Source organism: Nestor notabilis, unplaced genomic scaffold (assembly GCF_000696875.1).
Source record: "Nestor notabilis isolate BGI_N333 unplaced genomic scaffold, ASM69687v1 scaffold33408, whole genome shotgun sequence".
NCBI classification, from domain to species: domain Eukaryota; kingdom Metazoa; phylum Chordata; class Aves; order Psittaciformes; family Psittacidae; genus Nestor; species Nestor notabilis.
The window spans coordinates 6214-19398 of record NW_009939259.1 but is presented as its reverse complement, the minus strand read 5'-3'; the positions used below and the strand labels follow the sequence as shown (position 1 = coordinate 19398).

Genomic DNA, 13185 nt, shown 5'->3' with positions numbered 1-13185 from the left:
AGGAACAGCAGCGGAGGCTTCAGGGAGTGTCTTCTTTTCGTTTCTTTTCTGCTCGGCATGCGCCCCATCTCCTCTGCTGGGGCAGAAAGAACAAAGTTGTTTTGGGTTTTTTCTTAACGCAACGTTATATTGACGTGCGTTGGATGTGCTACCTCTAACATCCTTTTCATCCCGACTGTAGCTGAGTCAGCTGTTCCTGGTCCCATCTTTTCTTGCCGCTGATCGTTCCTGCCTAAGAGCCAGTGTACCTCTCTTTGGACCTCTGCCTCGTTTGCCTCCCCTTGATAACAGCGTTCCTGCTCAGTCCCCGTCCGGCTTGTGCAATAGCATGCAAGTGTGGCACTGCTAAGGGCGCTTGTCCAAAAGGATGTGGGAACGTCAACCAGTTTCTAAATGATTCAGATGGGTTTTATGGATCCTCCTTGGAGTGGGGGAAGGAGGAAATTGGTCAAACTGCTTTTGATCCACAGAAGGATATTTATGGGTCAAGCTGTGGTTTGCTTAGATTATGTTCTCGGGAACAATTCCGCTATAGGGAATTGTGGAACAGGAACAGTGTTCTCTCACTTGTTAGAGGTTAATTATTTGATGTTGCTGTGATGCCTGTGGAGGCTTAATATAGGAGTGTGAGCTCTTGTCTTGCTCCACTCTGCACAGAACAAAAAGGCAGCCTCTGCCTGAAGGTGCTTCCAGCCTTGACCTAGGAAAGCGGCAATGCCAGCACTGGTCAGCAGTTACACCATGGCTTGCTAGTCAGCCTGAAGAAAAAAGAGGCTTAGGGATGGATGTGTAAGATAACTGGAAAGCTATAGGCTTCAAGCTTCTACTTAGAGCCCATCTTCTTATCTGTGGCAAGTTCTGGCTATAACCAAGGTGCTCAAACCATCTCAAAAAGATGCTTAGGAACACTGTGGGCGTTTTGTGTTTCCTTGGGTAACCCATCCAGGGCTTACTGACCTTAATGGTTAAAAGCATTTCCTGCTAGTAAGCACTGAAAATTGAACTTCACTGCAGTTAAAAGCCACTTCTGCTTGCTGTGAATGTAGAAGGGAATAAATGTTTGCCTCTTTCTTCACGTAACTAACTATTGTCAATTTTTCCTTCTCTCTCCGGAGCCTTTCCATTTTTTAAACTTCATAATTTTTCTTTACACTTCTGATCTTTCTTGTGGCTGTCTTGGAGAGCCCAGATGGTTCATTTTCAAGTGTGGTCCTAAAAAAGCAGCCTTTAATCTCTACTGCATCTGAGCCAGTTGTTCCTACTCTTGTATTTTCCTGCAGCTGACAGTTCCTCTTGAGGAACTAGAGTGCATAACTTCTTGAATTACACTGTACCTTTTCACACTGCTTCTGAAGACTACTCTAAGTGCTACCCCTATCCTTTTGTGCTATTTGAATGAGAAAGTAGCTTGTAAATGTCTACAGGAGCAGTACTGTGTGGAGCAGGTACTTGTCCTTGCATTGAACAAGTAGGTGATGGGGTCTGGTGTCCTGGGGTAACATGATGTAGGAGGCCAAAATGACCTTTTGGTGTTCCCTGAGGGTCATAGGACAAAGCAGGGCATACTGGCCTTAAATAATACTCTTTATGGGTTGTATCATGGCTGGGTTTGTCTAGTGTAGGGTGTCTGACTCCTTTTCTGAATGCAGACATTCATACTGTCTTGCATGTGTATCTTCTTCCCTATTTAATTATTAAGCAGGTATTTAATCTGTAATAATTCTGACATGCCGTGATAATTGAAATATTGCTATAGTGGAATTATAGTTAAATTGGTGAACATCTTTCATGTACAGTCCTCTCAGATACTTTAATGGCTTCTATTTATTGGCTCATACATAAATACTCGACGGCTGTAAGCATGCAGATCTGACATGGTTGAACATTCAGCTTCTTGGTACTGATGGAATTTTTCATCTTAACTGCCAAATGTAGAGTTCAGGCTTATGGTGACTAATTACATGCATATAATTAAGTATATGAGTTTCTTTTCCTTGTTACTTGGTCTTACCATACATGACTAGTTGGGCACTTGCAGTGAAAATGATTGCACTAGTAACTGCGTAGTGTACTTTGAACCTGAAGATGGGACATGCCTTCCTACTGTTAACTTGTAAGGCAGTGGTCCTGAACTGTGTGTGATGGGAGAGAAGAAACACTGCCTCGGGCACCCCCTGAGAGCCCTCACTGGAGCCCCTGGGCAAGGTGTGAGGCTGCGTCAACAGAGGAGATGCATTGTCTGGAGCAGAAAGCAGGTGCCTGCCCTTCGTATCCCTCTGACCAGGAGGAAGACGGGCAGGGAGCTGGGGGGACACCTATGCAGTGAGCATGGGCACAAGAGTCCTTCCCTCCTGTAACAGAAGGTGGGAACCAAAAGCTGAGCAGACCTTTGCTCAGGGAGAAGGATTGAGAGGAAGGTGCTCAGCTCAAGGATGGACCTAAGCCCTTCCTGTGTGTATCTGGGGAGCAAATGGTGAATGACAATGAACCTGCCTTCCTTTTGGGCAAAAACGTTTACTGGTACCTCAGACTGCACTAACAAGAGAGTTTTTAGTTTGTTCCCTAGGGATGTTACCTGTTGTTTTGTCATTAAGACCCTTGTCAGTTCTTTCTCTTTTTGCAGGTTTCACATAAACTGTTTACCAGACATGCCTCTGCATGTCCTGTACCTAAGCTGATAAAGCGTCTATGCACTTTAATCTCAAGTCTATGCCACTCTGCTAGTACAGCGTGAGCTGTGCCTTGAACCTTGGATATAGAGACCTACAAGCCAAAGTCTTGTTCCTGCCTTAGTAATGTTCCAGAGGTTAAATAACATGTTCATGGGAGAGATTGATGGCTTGTCCAGCCAAGAGCCAGAGTTCAGTGAGAAAGAAGATGACGAGTGGATTCTGGTTGACTTTATAGGTAAGATGTCTGTCAAACATAAGCTCTGCCTTTGTTCTGCTCTGGCTCTTACTTATCTTACTTCCTTATGAAGGCACCAGTAGCTTGGGAAAAGCTTTACCTGAGCAAAATGAGTGGATTAGAGTGTAGGGTGTCTTCCAAACAAATGTACTAAAACATGTTACGTAAACTGATGAGAAGAATGATATCAGGCTTGTAAGCATGACACAGGCTTCAGCAGAACCACTTGTACAGATAAAATATGTTTGACTTATTATGCAATTGTATTGCTTTGCTGATAACAGTGGTGTTGCATGTCTGGCATGGCTTATCAGGGAACTCCCTTATCCCCTCCCCAGCTTCTAAAAATGTAAAAACTTGTGTATGTGCTAATAGCAGATTTTCTGTGTTTTGTTTTTTTTCCTGTATCCCATTGCTGACTCTGTGCAACCGTGTTGTTATCAACCTTCTGCGATCACCAACATCCATGGGTTCCTCTGCGCTGACTAATGGCACCTCCAACAGACACTTGCACTAACTGCTCCACGGAGGAGGCAGACATGGACGAAGCATCGGCCGCAGATGGCTCTCCTGTCTTCTCTTGTTTACCATCTCCCTTGGAACACTTGCCAGAGGCCAGCGAGTCTTGCTTCATCCAGTTCGAGTCATGCCCCATGGAGGAGAGCTGGTTTATTACCCCTCCCCCGTGTTTTACTGCAGGTGGATTAACCGCTATCAAAGTGGAGACCAGTCCGATGGAGAACCTCCTCATAGAGCATCCCAGCATGTCTGTGTATGCTGTCCACAATACCTGTCACAGCCTTAACGAGACTGGGTGTGGAGATGAGGAGTTTCACAGCCCAGGTAGTCCCAGGTATGTCTGACTTCCCTTGTCAAGGAGCTCTGTTGCTAAAATATCTGGTTTCTACTTGATCAGCTTAGACACTTAATACTGAATTTTCCAGCTTATTTCCAAGCAGGTGAATAAAGCATGAATACTACACAAGGTGGGTAGGGTGGTCAGGGCTGCCTGCCTGCTTAGAAGAATGTTACACAAGATGACCGTGTCAGGAAGTGGTTGGGTTTGCTGTTCTGACACTATGATGAATATTTATGGAGCCTAATTATTCCCTTGCAGAATGTGCTCTGGTCCTGTTGAAACTGATGGCAGTTAAAGCTCATCATGTAGTTTTGAAAGCACTTTGCCCCCTTCCTAGCTATGTGTATTTTTCAGAACTTTACATAACAGGACCCTTTCAGTCCCTCATGAGATGGAAAATATTACTTTAATTGGCCTGACGGGGAAGTCTGGTTTGGTTTGTTGATTTTTGGGTTTTTTTGTGATAGATTAGGACAGGATTAAATTTTCTCACAGGTTGCTTGTAGAACAAAGCAAACTGAAATATACCACAAAACTTACTCCTCTCAAGGTAAAAATGTGTGTTGCACATCTCTACTTTTAGTGAGGTAAAAAGTTGTGCTTGTTTGGGTCCTAAAGATCTGGCTGTGGAGAATTATTGCAGAGGCACGTTTGCCATGCACTGCTTCTCTGGTGTCAACTGTCCAGTTTATACAGCTGTACCAGCACAGTATACACAGATGAATACAAATAGAGTATTTCTTTGCCATTATGACTCCACACTTGCCCATGTGTTCATTGATTTGGAAATAATTGGGTGGTTTATGATTCCTGGTTAGTAACAAAGACTGGCTTTTTGTCCCATCTGATGCTTAACGTTGGAAAAAATTAAAAATAAATCTTAGTGTCCTAAGGTGTGCTCTGCAGGAAAAAAAAGTGTAGTGCTAGAGTTTCTGTAGGTAGATGCCCATTGACTTTTCTGATCAGCTCCTTGCTCTGTTTAAAGTTCTTCAAAGAAACAGGTGACTTTGAGATGCTGTATAGTATTGAAGTATAGTGCTGATACCATTCATCTTAGAATGGAGATTTGAGGATGGCAGTTTGTGATGTTGAGCATCAAGGGTCAAGCTTAACTTAAATTGGAGAAGCTATGAGTGCACAGCACCTTTAAAAGGAGGGTCTGAAGGAATCGGCCTCAAGGCTGAGGCTTGCCCTAGTGAAAGACAGTAATTTGCAGTGGATGGTAACACACGAAGTTGAATACTGATTTCTCAGTGACTTGAACTGGGGATACTGGTATAAATCCACCTGGAGAAGAATCCTGTCTTACCTTACACAGTACAGCTAAGCTGCGTTAATGTGTGGGGAAGCTAAAGGTATGATCATCTTCAGCTCGTGTCTGATAAGTTTCTTCACACTGAATTCTGTGCTGTTGCTTCATCAGAGGATCTAGGCTTTTGTATACATTATTTTGGGTGGCAGAACCAGGAGGAGGCTTAAGTCTAAAGCTGAAGTAGTCTACAGATACTGGGAACTTCAATTACGCTGATAATGCAGTACGTTTCAAAAGCTGTTTTGAAGTCTCTAGTGGTTTAATGGTTGGCCATTTAACATTGTAGGGCCAAGAAAAGCTGCTTAAGGCACACTGGCACAGTAAGTACTACTGTTTGGGGACAGTGCTTTTTGTTTGATCAGGCTGCTAGCAACGCTGCTTCCTCTAGAGCCTTGTCTGACAAAACAATACTGGTTTCAGGACTAACCTTTGTGCCAAATGATGTTACTTGATCAAGCCTAACTACATCTGCTTTAACAAGCCAAAATGCTCAGTGCAGAAAAAATAATCAAATATTAATTGGGGTGGGGTCTGAAGCCTTTAATTTGTCTTGTGAGGTCTGGCTCTGTAGTGCAACTAGCAGGACTTGGATGCTTTCTAGCAAAATAGATGCTGGGGGTGCAGCAGTGAATGTATGTAGCAGCAGCCTGGCTTTAGACACAGCCCCTCTAAAGTCACGTTTTGATAGTGTTGATGGAGGCTCATCGGGCCTGTTCTCTCAGTGCTCGGAGCTCACTAGTGTCAGGCTACTAAAGGCAACCACTAAGATTGCAAAATGCCATGTTTCAGAGGAGTATGTAGCTTTTTAGCTAATTCAGACCACCTCTGCTATCCCAGTTCCATTTTAAGGTGACAAGTAGAAGAGTGTTGTTTTGCAAACTGGTGCTGAAAGGGTATTTGATAAGAGGGGAAAAACTTAAGTATCTTCAACCAGCAATTTTATACCAGTTTTTCTTCTGCAAAAGGAGGAAATCTATTTGCTTCTTTTAAATTCTTTTCAGAGCCAGAGCCTGTTGTATAAACTTCCCTCTGTTCATCAGCTTAGTCATATTTTTCCATAACAAACAACAACACTTTGTATTAGCAGCTAGCTAATAACATGCAGCAAGGGCATGCTTAGGAAATATGGGTGATTTCCTGTGAGTGTCACAACTGATCTATCTTTCTCATCCTAATAAGTGTGGTGTGGCTTCCTAGCTCCTTAAGCTCTCCCCAGAAAGGCTTCACTTGGAGTTGCACACAGCACTGATGAAAGTTAAATTAAACTCGTGTAATCCACGTAGAAAGTACTTACAGTGGACTGAGAATTGACCTGTGCTATTTGCTCACTTCTTGCTTTGTATATCAGGTGTTAGGTTTAGTACAATATACAGTGAATGAACAGGAAAAAAACAGCATGTCACACATGGCTTTTTTGGAGCCTGTAGGCTTCAGTCATACCAAGCTACCGAAGGATCCAAAAGCAAGTGGATTTGGGTGTTTAGAAGAAAGCAGAAGAGAGAGTATTCCCTTGCTGACAGGGAGTATTTTGCTCCAGTGTAGGAGTGGGTGAGGCAGAAGAGTTCGCTTTTGTGCCAGGCACCTGCAGCCCCTCAAGAGCAAGGTAAGGGTGTACCATGGGCATGGCAGACCAGACTTGCATCTGCAGAGACATCATATGATACATGAAAGTTAAGGTCTTCCAAAAGAGACTCTAAAGTAGTCATGTTAGAGCTGAAAAGCAAACTTCCCAAGAGACCTCTTGTTCATGCCTGAGCAAGCTCCTGGTCTTGCAGACATCTTTCCTGGGCGCCACTGAGTTGACAGCTAGTCACTGTGTCCTGGGTGGGGAGAGAGAAGGCAAGCAACTCTGGTGCCACTGATCTCACACCAGTTGCGGAGCTCAGACTTCGGATTTGCTTTGCTTTTAAAACTGCCAGGCTATTTTTAGCTTTTCTTGGGAAGCTTCAGGAAACACCAATGATTGTTCTGTCAAGTAGGGAAGTCCTTTTTCAGTATATCAGTCCCTGCTTGCATAGGCTGCTGTTTTGTTTTTTCACTAGTGCATGATGGAGTAAGGGTTTGCCAAAACTGCTGACTTTCTGCTCATGAAATCTGGAGGGCTGGTTGAGGAGCAATCCTGAGTTATTTCCTGTGTGTGTCACAACTGGTCTGTCTTTCCCATTCCTCTTCACAAACATTGTTTGGATTTACTTGTGTGGCTGGCAATCCAAACACGCTTTTATTAGTGTGCTTCTGTTTTCAGGCTGAACCACTTATGTTCAAGACTACTTTTTAAAACCAAACTTTGGCTAGTGGTAACTCCAAGTCTTCTAAAGCTGGAGCAGTGTGACACACATTGCCTTATATTTCTGAGCTATATTGCATCTTGGACTTAGGGAGGTGGGGTGGGGAAGGAAGGGTGCAGTGGTATGAGACACCAGAAGTCCAAAGCCTGTTGTGGTGCGTGGTGCCCTCACACAAGAAGTGAGTTAGCAGCACTACACGTTGCTTACCAGCGTGGCTTTCCCGGCTTGACCTCGCCTCAGTGCAAATCTGTGTCCCGTAGTTTAAGGCTCCCCTTTGAAATGCTGGATGTTGATGTCCCTGTTCTGCCCTGTGTAGTTCGCGTGTCTTTGCAATGCTCCTCAGTAATGGCTGATACCTGCTTGTCCCATTTCTAGACTGGAAGCCCTAAATGAAACGGGGCAGCGTGTTCACTGCTACGTCACAGCTCTTGCTACTCGTTCAACTTTTCTGGAAAAAACCAAGAGCTTTCGTCCTACCCACTGGATAAAAGAACATAATGAAAGACACTATCTCAACAGAAATGGTCTCCGTCGCCAAAACCTTACCAGGGATTGCCACTCCCGGCAAACCAAGCACAACGGACTGTTTGTTCACCAGCCTTGCCAGCGTCAGTTCAATTACTGATGGTTCTTGTGGTTTTAATCTATGGTCTAATTGGTTTTTAGGTTGCTCTTGTTTCCATGTGTAGGTAAGTGTGGTCAATCCGAAGCTGATCTTCAATCCCTCAAACGCAATCATAACTATAGAGTTGCATTCTTCTGAAATGACACCTAAATCTCCAAACATCTTGCAGCAAGTCCTGAATGTTGATGTTAAATATCAATGTCTTGGAAGCCTACCACTAAGATAGTTTGTGTGCTGTTTTATAAACTATGTATAGATGGGTTCTTAGTTGGTCTTTTAAAGAAACTTAACTGAGATGGAAATCAGTTACATTTTACATTAATCAAAGTGGAGTTAGGAAATTTGAGGTTAGGTGTATTCTTTAACTACCAGAACTTGACAGCTTGTGTATCTCTCTATTCCGCATATATAATTACTTTCTAACAAAGACATACTATAGCTGCCAGTGGATATTAAATAGCTATGCTGAACTGTTACAAGAAGGACATCTAACGTAAATTGCCTAGTACCTACCTACTTGTGTTAGTGGAGTCTGTGTAGCTGTGTTGGATACTTGATATGGGTATCAAAAAGGGTTAAATGTCTCCCCCCCAGTATTGTTGCGGTAGGATATGGCACTGGTGTTACAGATGTAGTACCTCACAGTGGAGTGGAAGGAAAAGTGGGCCTATGGGTTAAGTGCAGACATACAACACAGAGCTGAACTGGGTTTTACTTGGTGCAGTTTGAATTCTTATTCCCTTTCTCTGACTCTTTCTGGTTTTAAGAGATGTATTTCCCCTACCCCATTTCATTTAATCTCTTGTCTATTTGTAGGAAAAGGATAGTGTATTGACTGTTCTTTTAATCCCATCAGTAGCTGACCGCTCTTTAAAGAAGTCAGGCTGATTGATAGCTATTTCTGAGCTGTTAATTGCTGTCTCCTATTTACTAAGTAGCTCAAAAGCAGCTAGAAGGAAGGTCATCTTAGTTCCAATTTTCTCTCTTTCTCTCTCTCTCTAAAAATGAAGTCCAAGTTGATTGTGACTGGAAATGAAGGGCAGTGTGTGGCAGGGAGGATGCTGAAAAACAGTCTTACAGAACTAAACACAGAGATACACACAGGGGTGTATAAAAATGGAGATAGATTGACAGTGTTGTTCCCTTAGCCCATTGCGGGCAGAAGGACTGTATAGCAATTCCATGGGCCAACAGGAAAGAAGAACCATCCAAAACTGACAAGTAATTTTCTTAAAAACATTGTACAACATGTTTTGGAAGGTGGCAGGTGCTTGAAAAAGCCAGAACACAAAGCTCACCTGTTAATAAAGAGTGTGTATTAAACAGCAGCCACATGGCATGCCAAACCCTGGTAGATCAATCTGGGAAGTAGACTAAATGCCTATGGAGGTGAGGAAGCAGAAATCTGCACTGAAAAAAGAGGGGAAATATCAGTAGGTTTCTCCCCCTTTCTGTCAGTACCTAATGTGACTTACTGTTTTTAACTTGTGTTTATTGCCTAGGGCATTAAAGTGTTAACATTACATCCAACAGTGTCTTCCAGTAGTCCTTATACAGAAGCTAGTATAAGGAGTCATGTGAGGATTCTTTAACATCAGGCAAGATCAATAATGTGAATTATTCTAGACCTATGAAGTATTTTAAATTCAGCCAAATGCTTCAAATTCATTGAAGCCAAACCCCTACAACTTGGATTGACCTTGATGTAACAGTACTGTTGCATATTCTGCAGCTGGAATTGTTCTGGAACATGCTTAGTATACAGGAAATGGCACTTATAACCTCTGTTTCACTGCAGATGTGCTGCTTCACTGGGATTAGTAAAGATTGTTGCAAGGGGATGCTGACAAATAGTTAAGTGTGTAAAAGCAATAGGTGCTTTCCTGGATACACTAGTCTTTATTTTTTTTAAGACATGTTGAATTTACATGCACAGTGAAAGAAAACAGAATCTGTCACATCATAAGTTTCCAAAACAGATTTTTATTACCATTTGCAGCAATATGTGCCTGTGTCCATACAACAATTCTTTGGTGATCCAAATACTCTGGTTTATCCGCAAATAGCTGTAGTTTTCACCAGTCTCTCATCTGTTCACAAATACTCTTACTTGCCTCAGATTATCTACTTACATCACTCCAGCTTTTTGCCCAGTTTAAACTTCCTTCTCCTCACTGCCAACTTTCTAGCTCAGGAAAATTCTTTTCTTTCCTGTACTTTTTTTCTTTGTATAAAAGTAACTTCTTTCCTTCAGCTTTAATTTTCTTAAAGTGAAATGAAGGAAGATGGAGTCTCCACCTCCCCATGTTAGAAGGAGTTAAGTAATCCTTTAACTCTTGACAGGGAGATGGGAGTTGAGAGTATGAGGCTCCCAGGCATTACAGTGAGAGCCTTGGACTGTTCTTCTCAGTAGGCAAGTAAATGCAACTTTAGACTGCTCCTAGAATTGGGAGATACTGATCTTTTTATACTACATTACTAGATGACTTTCTGGTGATGAAAACCTATATCTTTCAGGATATAAACTATTTTGTTGCACAAAGCTGTGCTTCTCAATTTGTAATATTAGAAACAATATTATTGTGTGAGATAGTACTGCATCAATGGCTTTTTGTTAATGTGTTTTGCATATTTATGTTGGTCTAGCCCTGTTTTGTGCCTGGAGCTATTGGGCAAATAGATTTGTTTTGGTTTTCTGTTTCAATAGCAAGCTGTGTGGCTTCTTATATGGTTTTTTGACTTGTATTAAGGTGTGTGTTCTTGTAAAAGCGGAGGCCTTGCACTGTCTTATACTGATTGATATTCATGAATCTTGCTGAAACTGTATTTTCATACGTATTGGTCAATAGACAGATTTGCATTTTTAAACTGTGCCTTCTACACAGCAAACTTGAAGATTCAAAAAGGGACATTTCAGTTAGGATTAATACTGTACATCAGTCTATGCATATATGGCAGCTTCTCTCCAGAGCCACCTCTCTATTTGTAGCAGTCCTTTTGATATGGAAGAATGTCTGGCTCTTATTTTTAATAGTGTAACACAAGCTGAAAACAACAAAGTACAGCACTTTGCCAAAAAGTAGCATTGCTTAACCAGTGTGTATTTACTAAAGTGATCTTCTGTATTTTGTTTTCATAGTGCATTGTGCACATCGTGGGGAAACATGATCTTAACTCTCAATAAAAAATGGCCTATTAAAAATTGTCTCTCTGTTCTCTTATGTTGCAGGTCAGTCAGAACCCAGATGCCTGAGCACCCCATTCAGGTGTGGCAGGGACAAGTACTGAGTGTACAAGTACTGAATGTACAAGCTAGAGAATGCTTGCTCTAGCGCCCGAGTTCTCTGAGAACCAGTGTGCATTGCTGATCAAGTGATGATGCGTGGTCTAAGTAGTGTTGCACATCTCTGCCAGCCACAGTGCCATAGGTGAACAGATAAAAGCACGTTGCCATTTCAGGTGTGCAAGGAGTAGCGGCAAGGATTTTGCTCATCTAGACAAAACTTCTGTTTCAACTCGTACCCATTATCTATCATCCTCCTGCCATGCACCACCATGAGAAGTCTGTATGGAAGGCTGCTGTTAACATTCAAGAGGTGGAGGCAGGGACAGGTAACCTGTGAGGGACATAAGCATCCTACACAAATGTCCAGGGATGTGTTTAGGGAAGCCAAGTCCAAGTTATCTGTAACGGAACCTGGCAGGGGGTGTGGAGGACAACAGGCTCTCCACGTGTGTATCTGCGGCAAAAAGATGATCAGAGAAAACGTGGGCCTGCTGCTAAATGGGGCAGGAGTCCTCATGACAAAGGGACATGGAGAAGACTGAGGTACTCTGTCTTCTTTGCCTGGATATTGGTAAAACAAACCTTTGGGAACTGCAGGCCCCTGAGGCCCATGGGAAAGGTTAGAGCAGAGCATATCAACCCTCGGTTAGGAAGGGTCAAGTTAAGAAATGCTTAGAGCTGGGCCATATACAAGTCTATGGGACACATCCATGGCTGGTGAAGGAGTTGTCACTGTGAAGCTGTTCTCAATTATCTTAAAGGTTATAGCAATAGACAGGATTCCCGAGGGGTGGAAGAAAGCAAATGTCCTTCCTCTCTGCAAAGAAGGACGAGAAGAAGGGGAGGGGGGGACGGACGACGACTAGAAGACAGTTGGCCTCATCTTGAGCTCTGGAAAGGTGATGGAGTAAATGGTTCTGGAAATCATTTCCAAATGTGAATAAGAAGGTGATGAAGAGTAGCCAGAATGGATTTATGCTGGGGAAAGCATGCCTGATAGCCTTCTACAGTTGGATGAGTGGCTCAATGGTTGAGAGGAGAGCAGTGGATGTTGTTTTTCTTGACTTCAGCAGGACTTTTAAGTGTCTCCTGTAGCATCCCTCAAAATGATGAGTTAAAGACCATGTAAGTAGATGGTGTGCAGGTGCACTGAGAACTGGCTGAACTGCTGTGTTCAAAGGGCTGTGGTCAGTGGCATGAACCCGAGCTGAAGCCCGGTTGGTTTTGGTGTACCCTATCAATATTGGATCTTGCACTGTTAAAAACCTTCATGAATGATGTGGGTCATGGGGCAGAGCGCACAATCAGCAAGCTTGCAGCAGGTAGGAGGAGCTGTTTATACACCAAAGGGCTGTGCTGCCGTTCAGGAGGACCTTGACAGACTGGGGAAATGGGCTGACAGGAACTGCATGGAGTTCAGCAAGGAGAGACAGAGTCCTGTACAGGGAGGAAAAATGAGCCCAGGCACCAGGCCAACTGCCTGGAAAGCACCTTGTCAGAAAAGGCCCGGGGGGTCCCGGAGGACACCAAGTTGACCATGTGCCAGCAGTGCACCCTTGTGGCCTCTAAACTGAAAGCTTCCTGGGCTGCATTAGGAAGGGCGTTGCAGCAGGTGGAGGGAGGTGATCCTTCCCCTCCACTCTGTGCTGGTGAGACATCCGAATGCTGTGTCCAGTGCTGAGCTCCCCAGCGTGAGAGAGATGTAGACAGACTGGAGTGTATCCAGCAAGAGGCCAAGGAGATGATAATGGGATTGAAGACTGAAAGAATGGGGAGAAGCTGGGATTGTTTAGGCTGGAGAAGAGAAGGCTCAGGAATGGGGAGTAGATCTTGTCAAGGTGTATAAACACCTGACGAGGATGATAAAGAAGACAGATCCAGGTTCTTCCTATAGTGGTGCTCAATAAA

At 43.4% G+C, this 13185-nt stretch overlaps 1 protein-coding gene across 1 annotated transcript; it reads left to right on the top strand.

The window, feature by feature from the left end:
* Positions 1 to 2622: 2622 nt before the first annotated feature.
* On the top strand, positions 2623 to 8095 carry TP53INP1 (tumor protein p53 inducible nuclear protein 1). The gene is made up of 3 exons (XM_010019761.1): positions 2623 to 2907; positions 3412 to 3760; positions 7742 to 8095. Exons 1-3 carry the CDS (start codon positions 2796 to 2798, stop codon positions 7989 to 7991), a joined length of 711 nt encoding a protein of 236 aa, XP_010018063.1. The 5' UTR covers positions 2623 to 2795; the 3' UTR covers positions 7992 to 8095.
* The last annotated feature ends 5090 nt before the right edge of the window (positions 8096 to 13185 follow it).

Coding starts and splice junctions, on each gene's coding strand:
- TP53INP1 (XM_010019761.1), top strand. CDS start 2,796: ATGTTCCAGAGGTTAAATAACATGTTCATGGGAGAGATTGATGGCTTG. Junction 2,908..3,411: donor GATTCTGGTTGACTTTATAG/GTAAGATGTCTG, acceptor CACCTCCAACAG/ACACTTGCACTAACTGCTCC. Junction 3,761..7,741: donor CACAGCCCAGGTAGTCCCAG/GTATGTCTGACT, acceptor TCCCATTTCTAG/ACTGGAAGCCCTAAATGAAA.